Consider the following 12,720-nt stretch of genomic DNA (forward strand, 5'->3'; position numbering starts at 1 on the left):
ACACAGAAGTGTATGTTTAAGTACTGGCTAATCAAAGGAATATCACATTGCATCAGTATTGCACACAGTGAGAAAGTTATAGGCATAAGTCTACACATACCAGTATCTCAGTATCTGTAAAGAAAGCAGTGTTGAAGGCATTATAGTGTTTCAGTTATGTGTTAATGTTTGCACGGCATAATTCATATGCAATAATTGCAGTTGTTGTGTTTGCCTTTGAAATTCCAGTTTTCACGGAATGTAACACCGAATGAGTACCAAGGTAACAGAGTGTACGAGGAGTACAAACAACAGAAAGAGTGACAGAATAGAAGGAATTACATACATGCATTGTTACTAGATGGAACGAAGGATAGGGAAAGAAACAGAGAGAGAGAGAGAGGAAGGTGTTTCTGATTGCGATCCCTAATAAAGTACATGGCGACATTCCCGTAAAAACATTTGTCTGCTTGGAATTCTTGCGATCGACCACAACTACACTTACAGTGAAAACTCTTATCTCAGTGAAAACTGAATAGTGAATACTCTCCCTGCGTCAATTGATATTACGGAGACATGGCTGCGACTGAGAGAGATACAGCAGTACCAGTTGATGAGACTTTTGAGAGAATGGCAGAAGTGCAAGAAGAACGTAACAGACAGCCTACAGAAAGGGGAATACAGTGGAATTTGGATGTGAGAAGGAGAGGCTTTAGGAGTTCTCTAACCAAGTGGAGACGTTCCTGCAGTAAATTGAGAACGCTGTTGCTGGAAGATGATTATGACGAAATCAAACAACATCGTAACACACTGCAGGATTGTATGGATAAATTGATCGATGCACAGGAACAGTATTCAGCCATCTGCACAGAAGACAATGACATACTGGCTCAATTCGATGAGGTCGAGGCAGATCATGCATCTGTTATGAAAGAAACCTTCAACATCCTCAAGAATCTGCGATGTGATACTTCAAGTATGCATTCGGACGCACCTCACGAGAGATCTAGATATGAAACCGTCCAAGATGTTCAGATGAAAACTTCAGCGCAAGTTGTGCGTGATGATGTGACTCCTCTTACCCCAGAGACCAAGGAGACTCCTTTGTTAGAAATGGAATTGACCAGGAATCTACAGGATACTCTCCATCTTCATCGGCTTCCATTGCCGGAGCCCCCTGTCTTCAATGGAAAGCCGCTAAATTACCCAGCCTGGAAGATGAGCTATAACCTTCTCATCGAACATAGCAAGGTTCCACCCCATGAGAGGTTCTTCTACCTACTTAAATATCTGCGAGATGAACCAAGGGAAATGGTAGAAGGTTATGCCTTAGCAGGAGATGACATGGCCTACAGAGATGCGATAAAATCCCTGGATGAAAGATATGGCAACACATTTGTGATTTCAAATGCCTTCAGGGATCGATTGGACAGTTGGCCCAAGATAGCGCCAAAGGATTCTGCAGGACTGCGAAGGCTCTCTGACTTTCTGCGCCAATGCCACACAGCATCCAAGACGGTACATCATCTGAATCATCTCGACGACGAGAGGGAAAACAGGAAGATCACTTCAAAGCTCCCGGACTGGTTGATAACTCGATGGGGGCGAACTGTAGTCCAATGGAGAAAGGAAACTGGTGCATTCCCTCCATTTGCAGTCTTTGTCAAGTTTGTTGAGGATGAAGCTGCTATTGCTTGCGACCCAGTAGTTTCATTTGGGAGCTTGAGGGACGACAAACTGAGCCATGGAAAGCAGTCCAAAGCAAGATCGATGAACACGATGACTCAAGCTCAATCTGCAAACACGGAAGGTCGTAAATCACCCACCTGTTCATTCTGCGGGGCTGCTCATCACACAGACAAGTGTCAGTCCTTTGCGAAGTTAGATCTTCAGGCAAGGAAGGAATTCATCCTAAAGAATGGACTCTGCTACGGCTGTTTGCAGAGAGGACACATGAGCAGGAGTTGTCGACGCAGGCTGAGATGTGCGAATTGCAAAGGGCAACATCCTACACTGCTTCACGGTGACACCAGACAAACGTTCAGCACTGACAGCACAAAGACAGAAACACGGGTAGGACCTGACAAAACAACGAGCAACCGGACGGAGCACAGGTCCACAAGCTCCTGTTCAAGAAGTGATCATAGCCACATTTCCAGCTCAATGATTGTTCCTGTCTGGCTGTCCCACAGGAATGATGCAGGAGAGAGATTGACATACGCCTTGCTGGACACACAGTCAGACACGACCTTTCTACTGAAATCCATCAAAGATGAGATGGGGATACATGGTACTGAGGTCAACTTACAGCTATCCACACTGTCAATGAAAAACCAAAGGATAACCAGTGAACGTGTAGAAGGATTGTGTGTACGAGCTCACGATGGCAAGAACAAGATAGCTCTACCACCAACATACACACGTGACATCATGCCTGCAGACCGTTCTCATGTGCCGACTCCCAAGACTGCGAAGTCCATACCCCACCTGTGCAACCTTAGCAGCAAGCTTATGCCTCTCCAAGATTGCGACATAGGCCTCTTGATCGGCTATGATTGCGCAAGAGCGTTGATGCCCAGAGACGTGATTCCTGCACCATGTAACAATGGACCATATGGAATTCGCACGGATCTCGGATGGAGCATCGTGGGAACGATGCGTCCTAACTACATTTGTGAAGATGATGATCACATCGGTCCCAGTCACAGATTGATGGCCAGGGAAATCCCAGATAACTTGGTCATAGACAGAAAGGAAGTTTTCCTTTCTGAGAAGACAACAACTAGGGAACAAATCACACCCCATCAAGTAAGGAGCCTTATGGAAGCCGACTTTTCTGATGTGAATGACGAAGGAACAGTGCTCTCACAGAATGACTACAAATTCCTTGATATCTTGGAAAAGGGAATCCACAAGAGTAGCGATGGTCACTATGAGATGCCACTTCCTTTCAAGGACGAGAGGCCTCAGCTTCCAAACAACAAAGCCCAAGCAAGGTCCCGGCTTATTCAACTGGAGAGGAGGTTCAGACACAACATGGAGTATCACAAGAAGTACACTGAAGTTATGGAAACACTCATCAGCAAAGGGTACGCTGAGAGTGTTCCAGTAGGCAATGATGACAGTACTACGTGGTACATTCCACATCATGGAGTAATACAACCCAACAAGTTGCGGGTTGTATTTGACTGCAGCGCCCAGTACAGGGGACATTCTCTGAACAGTCACCTCCTAACGGGCCCAGATCTCACGAACAAGCTGACGGGAGTTCTTTGTCGCTTTCGACGTGAGAATGTTGCATTCATATGCGACATCAAGGAGATGTTCCACCAATTCAAGGTCAATGAAGAAGACCGAGACTATCTCAGGTTCCTTTGGTGGAAAGGTGGAAACCTTGACGAGGATCCCAGCACATACCGTATGAAGGTACATCTCTTCGGGGCTGGGTCATCACCTGGTTGCGCAAATTTCGGTTTACGAAGATTGGCAACAGATCTTACTCAAGAGTTTGGAGAAGATGTCAAGAATTTCATTCATCATGACTTCTACGTTGATGATGGACTCCAGTCGATGCCCACAGCACAAGAAGTGATTCAGTTGATCACCAAAACCAAGCTGTTGTGCGAGAAGGGAGGTCTGCACTTGCACAAGTTCGTATCCAACAACAGAGAAGTGCTCAATGCTGTGCCTGAGGAGGACAGGGCCAAGAATGTGAGAGAGATCAACCTCCAACATGACGACCTGCCTATTGAGAGAGCCCTTGGCGTACAGTGGTGTGTCGAATCGGACACATTCAACTTCAGAATGACGCTGCAAGACAAGCCTCTCACCCGAAGAGGCGTATTGTCCACGGTCATGTCCATATATGACCCATTGGGACTGATAGCTCCACTCATTTTGCCGGGCAAACGAATTCTACAAGAGCTATGTAGCCTATCAGTCGACTGGGATGACCCCCTTTCTGAGGAACTGAGGACACGATGGGAGAGGTGGAGAAGTGACCTCCTCACACTTCCCACTGTATCCATCAACAGATGCTACAAGCCAGCTGACTTTGGAGAGGTGAAGTTCTCAGAGTATCATCACTTCGCTGACGCCAGCACCAGTGGGTACGGCCAGTGTACGTACTTGAGAGTCGCCAACCCTGAAGGACAAGTGCACTGTTCTCTTGTGATCGGAAAGGCCAGAGTGGCACCATTGAAAATGGTGACTATTCCTCGCTTGGAATTAACAGCTGCCGTTGTTGCGGTCAAGGTCAAGGCCTTCCTGGATACAGAATTGCAACTTGAAGGCGCTACTCACACCTTCTGGACTGACAGCAAGGTGGTTCTCGGCTACATTAACAATGATGAGAAGCGGTTTCATGTCTTCGTAGCAAACAGGGTTCATCAGATTCGAAGACATTCATCCACGTCACAGTGGAGACACATCGAATCGAGGGAAAACCCGGCTGATGATGCCTCAAGGGGTTTGACGGTAGCCCAGCTGAAGGATTCTAAGTGGCTACGTGGACCTGACTTCCTGTGGAAGAGTACACTCCCCGCTCAATCTACAGGAGAGAAATTCATGGTACACACTGATGACCCGGAACTGAAGAAGTCACACGTCCATACTTCTCATGTAAGCCCAAGTTTCCTACACTCAAGTAGACTGGACCGATTTTCGACTTGGCACAAGGCCAAAAGAGCAGTTGCCAACTGTATGCTGTTTATCGCTCGACTGAGGCAGCGGTGTGAGGAGAAACACAACAAGAACCACAACAAACGTTCAGAGGAAGAGGCCATCAATGTAGAACGCCTAAAGATCGCCGAGATAGAGATTGTGAGACTGGTACAGAGGGAAACCTTTCCAGAAGAGATCCAGGCCTTGTCAGTGATAAGCAGAGGAGATGACCTGACTATGAGGCAGAAGACGCGTCAAATGAAAATGACCAGTCGTCTTCGCCAGCTCGACCCCTTCTTAGACGACAGAGGAATCTTGCGCGTTGGAGGACGCATTCGCAAATGCGACGAGCCATACGAGAAGAAACACCCGGTCATTCTTCCTCGTCAACACCACGTGACCGAACTTGTCATTCGTCATTGCCATGAGCAGACTGCACATCAAGGAAGGGGTACAACACTTAATCAGGTCAGGCAAAGCGGGTACTGGATCCTTGGAGGCAGTGGCAGAGTATCCAAGTACATCCGGTCATGCGTCACCTGTAAAAGACTCCGTGGTCCTGCCTTGACCCAGAAGATGTCTGATCTGCCTCCAGATCGAATTACTCCAGCACCTCCATTCACTTATTGTGGAATGGATTGTTTCGGACCTTGGATGATCAAGGAAGGCAGGAAGGAGCTCAAACGATACGGACTCTTGTTTACGTGCATGGCATCTAGAGCCGTGCATATCGAGACACTCAACGACATGAGCACAGATGCTTTCATCCAGGCGTATCGCCGTTTAGTGTCAATCAGAGGTCAAGTGCGTCAGCTCAGATGTGACAGAGGCACAAATTTCGTTGGGGCTGCGTCTGAATTCCAGAGAGCTGGCAGTGAGATGGACCGGACCAAGGTGAAAGACGTCCTACTGAGAGATGGATGTGACTTTGTTGAGTTCAAATTCAATGTTCCCTCTGCCAGTCACATGGGGGGAGCGTGGGAGAGGTTGATCAGATCTGTCCGCACCGTGCTGGATGGGTTGCTGAACCATGCTGGGTCACAGCTTGACGACGAATCCCTACGCACCTTGATGCACGAAGCCGCTGCAATCGTCAACAGCAGGCCGCTGACAATAGATGATCTAAGTGACCCCGCACATCCCGCACCGCTGACCCCGAACCAGCTCATTACGATGAAGACCAGCGTCATCCTTCCACCACCAGGGTGCTTCCAGCGGGCCGACGTATATTCAAGGAAGCGTTGGAGGAGGGTGCAGCACCTGCTGAATGAGTTTTGGAGCCGGTGGAGGAAGGAGTTCCTGCACAACCTGCAGACTAGGCAGAAATGGACCGTTCCGCAGCGAGACCTAGGAGTCGGAGACGTGGTGGTGGTGAAGGATGACAACGCTCCTCGCAATGCCTGGCCCATGGGTAGAATAGCCGAAACTTATCCTTCAGGCGACAACCATGTTCGAAAGGTAAAGGTCGCGATGGGTGAGCAGAACTTGAATGGACTTGGAAGGCGAACCACTCCATGTTCATATCTTGACCGTCCAGTTCATAAACTAGTCTTGCTCGTCCCCCAGGAAGACCAGGAGTGATTCCCGGACAAGGAGCCAGTGCATAGTTATGCTCTAGATTGTTTCCTGTCAAAGAACCTTAGATAGTTTGAGAACTGTGACATCTAGTCAAGTTGTTTCATGCATGAATGAAAGCGTTTGTTTTGGACTTGTTTATACATTCAAGCACATATAAGTTGAATTCTTGCTAATGAACAATTCAAAGGCTAAGGAGTGAAGAACACTGTTTTATGACGCATTTGAACATTGTCAACTTCAATTCCCAGAAATTGTGTTTGAAACCATACAAACACATTGGAAGTGTTGTGGTAGTCCCAACTAAATGCAAAGTGAACAGGAATCTCACTGTTATTGTTAATTGAAGTGTATGAACAATTTGAAGAGATTGCAAATGTTGCCTTTGTCATATAGAACATGTACGACATGTTCCAGATAACGAAAGTTATTGACTCTTCGAGCATAAAACTCAAAGCATTGCTTGATGTGTTATCTTTACAAGACTTGAGAAATGCACACAAGATATATAAATTGAATAATTCTGTTACTGGAGAGATCGATTGCAAATAGCAATTTGTGTCGAAATTGTGGACATTTGGTCCAATTTGTGCCAAGGGTTCTAAAATTGTGTTACTAAGTGCAGATGTCTCTAAATTGCGTCAGTTCATTGTTTAGAGATTCCAATTCACATACTTATTGAGTAAATTGGTGTCCAATTTAAAGGAGCCATGTAATGAGTGTTCATTGGAATAGTTCATTAAGCACAACTTCAGTCTGGAAACAAAGACTAGCAATGACATTGAGATGACCTTGAATGCATACAAAGGTAATGATGAGCTGCACTTTGTAATATGTGTGTATAAAATTTGTGTATACATATGCTGCACATTAATGTTACACATTGTCTTGGACACACACAAGGACAGACACAAAGGGCCAGATGAGGATGATGGCTGCTGTGTCTTCACACCTAAGTTAGTTTGTGGAAGAAAACTTCGTCAGTTTCTTGCATTTTTAATGCCTTTGAGTTGAAGAACCTGCGAAGGAGGCAAAGAGGTTTGTTACTAAGAGTTTACTGTGTTGTTTTATGATGTACTACGTGTATGCAGAAAATGAGATCAGTATTGTTGAACTTGAATCGTGCAACTTTCACAGACAGTAGAAATGTAGTGACTTTCTGGAGAAATGTGTGTACCACACATTGCATGCTCTCTGAATAGGGTCAAATGACAGTTGCTCAGTAACTATTGTGTATATGTAGCATACAGATGCATTGCTAGAACTGAGTACCGAAGTTGTTTTACAGTGCATAAGGCTGCCTGGTTGATTGTAACTGATTGCATACTGTGATTAGTGATATGTTGTTTGGAGACCTTTGTGTGAGATCTTCAGAATACTTACAATAGTTACATGCAAAGAGTAATTGTATTGATGGATCGAAGTATTTGTACTGTAGCGTTAGGCCTAGGGCTACACTAAAGGGTAAAGTAGCTAGTAGAATTTCTACTAGGATCTGTGTATGATGTGTTATACCTGTATGAATATGAAGAGGCATTCTTAATGATCAATAGCACGGAGAATCTAATTGTTGCTTGCATGAATAGCTCCTGCCAAGGCTTCTGCTTCTGAAGGTTAAGAGAATGATTAGTTACACAGAAGTGTATGTTTAAGTACTGGCTAATCAAAGGAATATCACATTGCATCAGTATTGCACACAGTGAGAAAGTTATAGGCATAAGTCTACACATACCAGTATCTCAGTATCTGTAAAGAAAGCAGTGTTGAAGGCATTATAGTGTTTCAGTTATGTGTTAATGTTTGCACGGCATAATTCATATGCAATAATTGCAGTTGTTGTGTTTGCCTTTGAAATTCCAGTTTTCACGGAATGTAACACCGAATGAGTACCAAGGTAACAGAGTGTACGAGGAGTACAAACAACAGAAAGAGTGACAGAATAGAAGGAATTACATACATGCATTGTTACCAGATGGAACGAAGGATAGGGAAAGAAACAGAGAGAGAGAGAGAGGAAGGTGTTTCTGATTGCGATCCCTAATAAAGTACATGGCGACATTCCCGTAAAAACATTTGTCTGCTTGGAATTCTTGCGATCGACCACAACTACACTTACAATCATCATCATCATCATCATCATACATTATAATCTCCAATCCTTACCAGGACTATCAACATGGTGAACCGCAAATCTCTCGATCCTCCTGTTGCTTTTGATTGAAATAATAATTATAGTTACCCGTGTATCTTGTGCAGGGTTTTAGCAGGTTGTACTTTGCTGTGATACGGACACACAATCATGTCGACTTTGACAAAACAGGGGCGGATCCAGGAATTCCGTAAAAAAAAAAAAAAAAGGGGGGGGGTATTTCTGGTGCCACTGCCAGATTTTATCGGTTGACAAGCAAAGGCTTCAATTTTCTGGTGCCACTAGAATATAAAGGGCAAGCGCCCCTTTCATTTTTCTTTTTTTTATGGTTGTACGCATATGACATCATACACTGTACTAGTCTTCTCATCCAGCAGTGACTACGCAGATACTGAGTACTTTACAAATTCCTAACTTTTGAACGGATTGTCCGATTTTCCCCAAACTTTCACTGATGTGTTCTACTATATTGCTGCATTCACTCAATCCACATGTATATAAAGGTAGACTTGTCCTTTAATGTAGGCAAACTTCTTCACGGGGAGTTTTAACTTCATGAAATTCTACTTGAATAAACTTAGTAAAGGTAAACAAAAAAATTGTACGTGTATCAGCTTTATCAAATAGAACAAAGAATGGCATTGATAATATTAATGGAATAGTAAGATTGATTTTTGTAAGAAGATTTCACAATGTTGACACAAAACAAAACAGTGGTATTAGTATTGTGTCACAACTATACGTACGCGAATTCATAAGATGATGACGTCATCAATCACGAGTCTCCCAGTACAGTAACCTGCCCTTAAAATCTCTCGGTCCTTTTTGTTTTTATGAAAATAAAAAAGAGAAAGTTTAATTTTTCACAAGTCCTTGTGCTATAATATCCTAGCAGTAACACATATCACCGATCACTTCTGAGGAAAATGGCTGTACATGTATTGTTGCTAAGTTTTTTTGACAAAAAATATGAAATGAAATATTTGTGCGTATGTACAAATAAATGAGAGTGTTGTGACGTAATATATACATAACAATAATCATCATATAACATATTATGATCATTATATCGCCCGTGACACCTAAAGTTTGCATAAAATGTGGTTTTAACTAGTAACGCTGATCGGTGAAACAATGTTTTTAGGATATTTATAAACCTTGTGAGTTTACTCTATTTTGCAGTGGGGGATCCAGCGGGGGGCAAACGGGATGCGAGCCACCCCCTATTTTTTCTTAATATAAAAGAAAATCCGAATAAAAAGAGAATTTCACAAAACTTTACTTTTTGAATAAAGTGCACATTTTTTTCGACTTGTTACTGACATAATATGTTAAGGGTAATATTATTCCCCTTGCCTTCTGAAAGAGAGAAGTCAAGTGTTCTTTTGTTATGCGAGAAAAGTGAAAATATGTTGGATTTTCTTTATTCTTCCTTTATATCGTTGTACTCATGTGACATCACAAGCTATAGTAGTCTTCTCATCCAGCCTTGAGTGAGCAGAAACTTCAAAAAATCATAACTTTTGAACGGATTATCCGATTTTCCTCAAACTCTCAATGATGTGCTCTACTAATTATTGCTGCATCCACTCAACCCACATGTCTTAAGGTGAACTTGTCCTTTAAATTCATTGCAGTACAATGATCGAGTGTATATAGGCCAAACTATAACCTTTGTCAAGAGAGCGACATCACATTATTTCGACGCTACATTACGACTCACGCATGTTGTTCGAAAGGAAATATCGATGAATTTAATATTATGAATACATATAGATTAGGATATTATTAACCAATAATTACAACTGTGTGTTGGTCGTGCCAATGCGCCATTTTCCTGAAAATCATGTCTTAACATGTGATACCCATCTGACAGTGTCAGTTTCAATTTATAATTACCTTGTTATACGCCAGAGAGCAGACCGGTGCTTATAGTAGTGAAAAACAAAAACAAAAACATCATGATCTTGCTTTCGATGGTTTTCCCCATCCAACGAAAAATGACTGTCGCGCATGCGTTTGATACATAAACGGAAGACATTAAAGATATAAAGATAGAATAAGAAAGAAAGGGATATTGAGAAACCTATCCTTGGCAAGAAGACCTCTCCACTTTCATTTCATATTTTAAATCCACTTTGATTTGTAAACCAGAATGCGCAGATTATTATATCCTGTCAGAGTTAATCGAACGATGTTCCCCATATATTTGGCACCAATCAATAATTTACCAAAACAGAAAATGAACAATATCACAACAACACGCACAAGTGACATTGCATGACTTGAAAAAAATGATGTTATTTTGGCACTTGTAATAAGACTAAATAGTTTCCATCTCCACTGACACAGTCAAATATGAAAAGAAGAAGAAGAAATTATAATCGACCATTTAGTGCAATCTTTCAGGATGTAATGTATGTTGTAACAAGACTCGACACTAACAAGTTGTTTGGTGGCCCGAAAATGAAATTTCTAAAAGTATTGATGGCTTTTATAATTTTCAGTTTTGTTTACAACCTAAAGTGATATTAAATAAACTGTATAGCTATATTATTATTCTTAAGTGACTGATTCCTTTTGTATAGGCCTGTTTTAACTTGAATTTATTTGTATATGAAGTGTATATTTCTTTTGTGTATGCAATACTGTATCATTTGACGTTGTTTGTAATTATTTGATCCTGAGTGCATGCGCTGCGTGGTTGGGGAGGGAGGCCTCGAGCCTCGGTGAATACGTGCGTTTTTCTTCCCCGGCAACCCCCGTTAGTACCTATAGAGTCACGACATTCATGTGATATGACTTTCTGCTTGTATTTTATGTTGAAATGCCAAATAAATAGATGAATAAATGATAATGATAACAATGATGATAATGATGATAATGATAGAAATGAAATTAACAATAGAAAATAATAACATATGCATGCAATTTAAGGTTCTACTTTAGGGGGGACCGGGGACATTATAGAAATAGATCTCGGACCATCACTTCAATTTTTCAATTCAATTCAAGTTCAATTTATTTGCTCAATTCCACCAAGAAAAACAAATTACAAAAACTGTAATGTTGGGCGAAGACAAAAAAAAAATCAATGATTTGACAATCATAACAGATAGCTGATAAGAGACATACATGAAGTGGAACAGATAGGAGACCTGCTGAGAAGCAATGCTTGTAAATTGCAGAAACTCCTATTTACAAATACAAAACAAATAGCCACCAGGTACACAAGACTGAAAATTTCAGCCTAAAAACTATATGTACAATATATTATATACATGCAGTATGCGGAGATGAAATGATAATTGTGGGGGGGGGGATGCAGCACACCAACGGATGTTTAAAAAAATGTATTTAAACAGAATAATGGATTGAATAATAGGGAAAAATTGAACTTGGACTTGGACACACAGTTACAGGGACAAGAGTAAAGAGGGTGAAATAAAGGCAAGTACCTTCGTTATAGAAGTTATGTTTTGGTCGCCCGATCGGCCACCAATGATTTGTGAGTGTGTATATCACTTTTATGTATTTTTTTTTCTCATCAAGGGGAGGGGATAATAATTTTCCACTTAGCCCTTGATAACTACATGTTATTTGTCATCTACTCTACTTTTGTTTCTACCAGGGTTGCAAGATAGCCGCTATAAGTCTTAACGGCCGAAGTCAGAATATATAACGGCTTAATTTCATTTCCAAATCCCATCTTCAGTTGAATCAGTTATCAAACAGAAGTAGGTTTATCCCTATGTTCAATTAAAACATTTCATAAATATATAGTCTGATAGTGTCATGAAATTCCATATGCATCAATTCAACACTGAATATATCATATGGATAAAGAACGTCGTACGGTACCAATGTGGCGTTTGAAGCCCTTTATTCTATTACCTGACAATTTTCCCATAATTATCAAAGTTTATCATCGTTTTAATATTTTACTGAACTATTTCATTTCTAATTTCAGATGATGCTATTTTATGGTTTCCTTCTGATCACGAAAAACAAATTTGAACATTAATAAATGATCACTTGAATAAACTGATAAGTAAATAAATAAACAAGTAATCAATAAATGAGTACTTCAATTATACAGTATAAAAAAACGCAACAAGATTTCATTTCAAATTTGTGAAGATTGTGTTAACTTTGTATCAAAGTGAGTAGCAACATCTTAAAGCCACATATCTCCTCTTTCCAATGATTATTATCTTATTCATTCTTACATGGTCAGGTCATGGATGGCTGAGTAATCATTCTTTTTGGACAATGGGCCAAATTGGACTCGGGACCAAGTTTCAGTTTCTGCATTTAACTATGACGTCGATTTTCGTGGAGAAAAGCTGAATGTC

General features: G+C 41.6%; 1 protein-coding gene across 1 annotated transcript; it reads left to right on the plus strand.

Moving 5' to 3' along the window:
* The first annotated feature begins 555 nt into the window (after nt 1-555).
* On the plus strand, nt 556-6,222 carry LOC139735380 (uncharacterized). The gene has a single exon (XM_071646130.1). The coding sequence runs from the start codon at nt 556-558 to the stop codon at nt 6,220-6,222; it is 5,667 nt and encodes a 1,888-aa protein (XP_071502231.1).
* The last annotated feature ends 6,498 nt before the right edge of the window (nt 6,223-12,720 follow it).

This window comes from Diadema antillarum, unplaced genomic scaffold, assembly GCF_040938485.1.
Source record: "Diadema antillarum isolate AM-2024a unplaced genomic scaffold, OU_Dant_1.0 seq00000573_RagTag, whole genome shotgun sequence".
Taxonomy (NCBI): domain Eukaryota; kingdom Metazoa; phylum Echinodermata; class Echinoidea; order Diadematoida; family Diadematidae; genus Diadema; species Diadema antillarum.

Bases quoted from the DNA above. Each gene is read 5' to 3' on its own strand.
- LOC139735380 (XM_071646130.1), top strand. From the start codon at position 556: ATGGCTGCGACTGAGAGAGATACAGCAGTACCAGTTGATGAGACTTTT.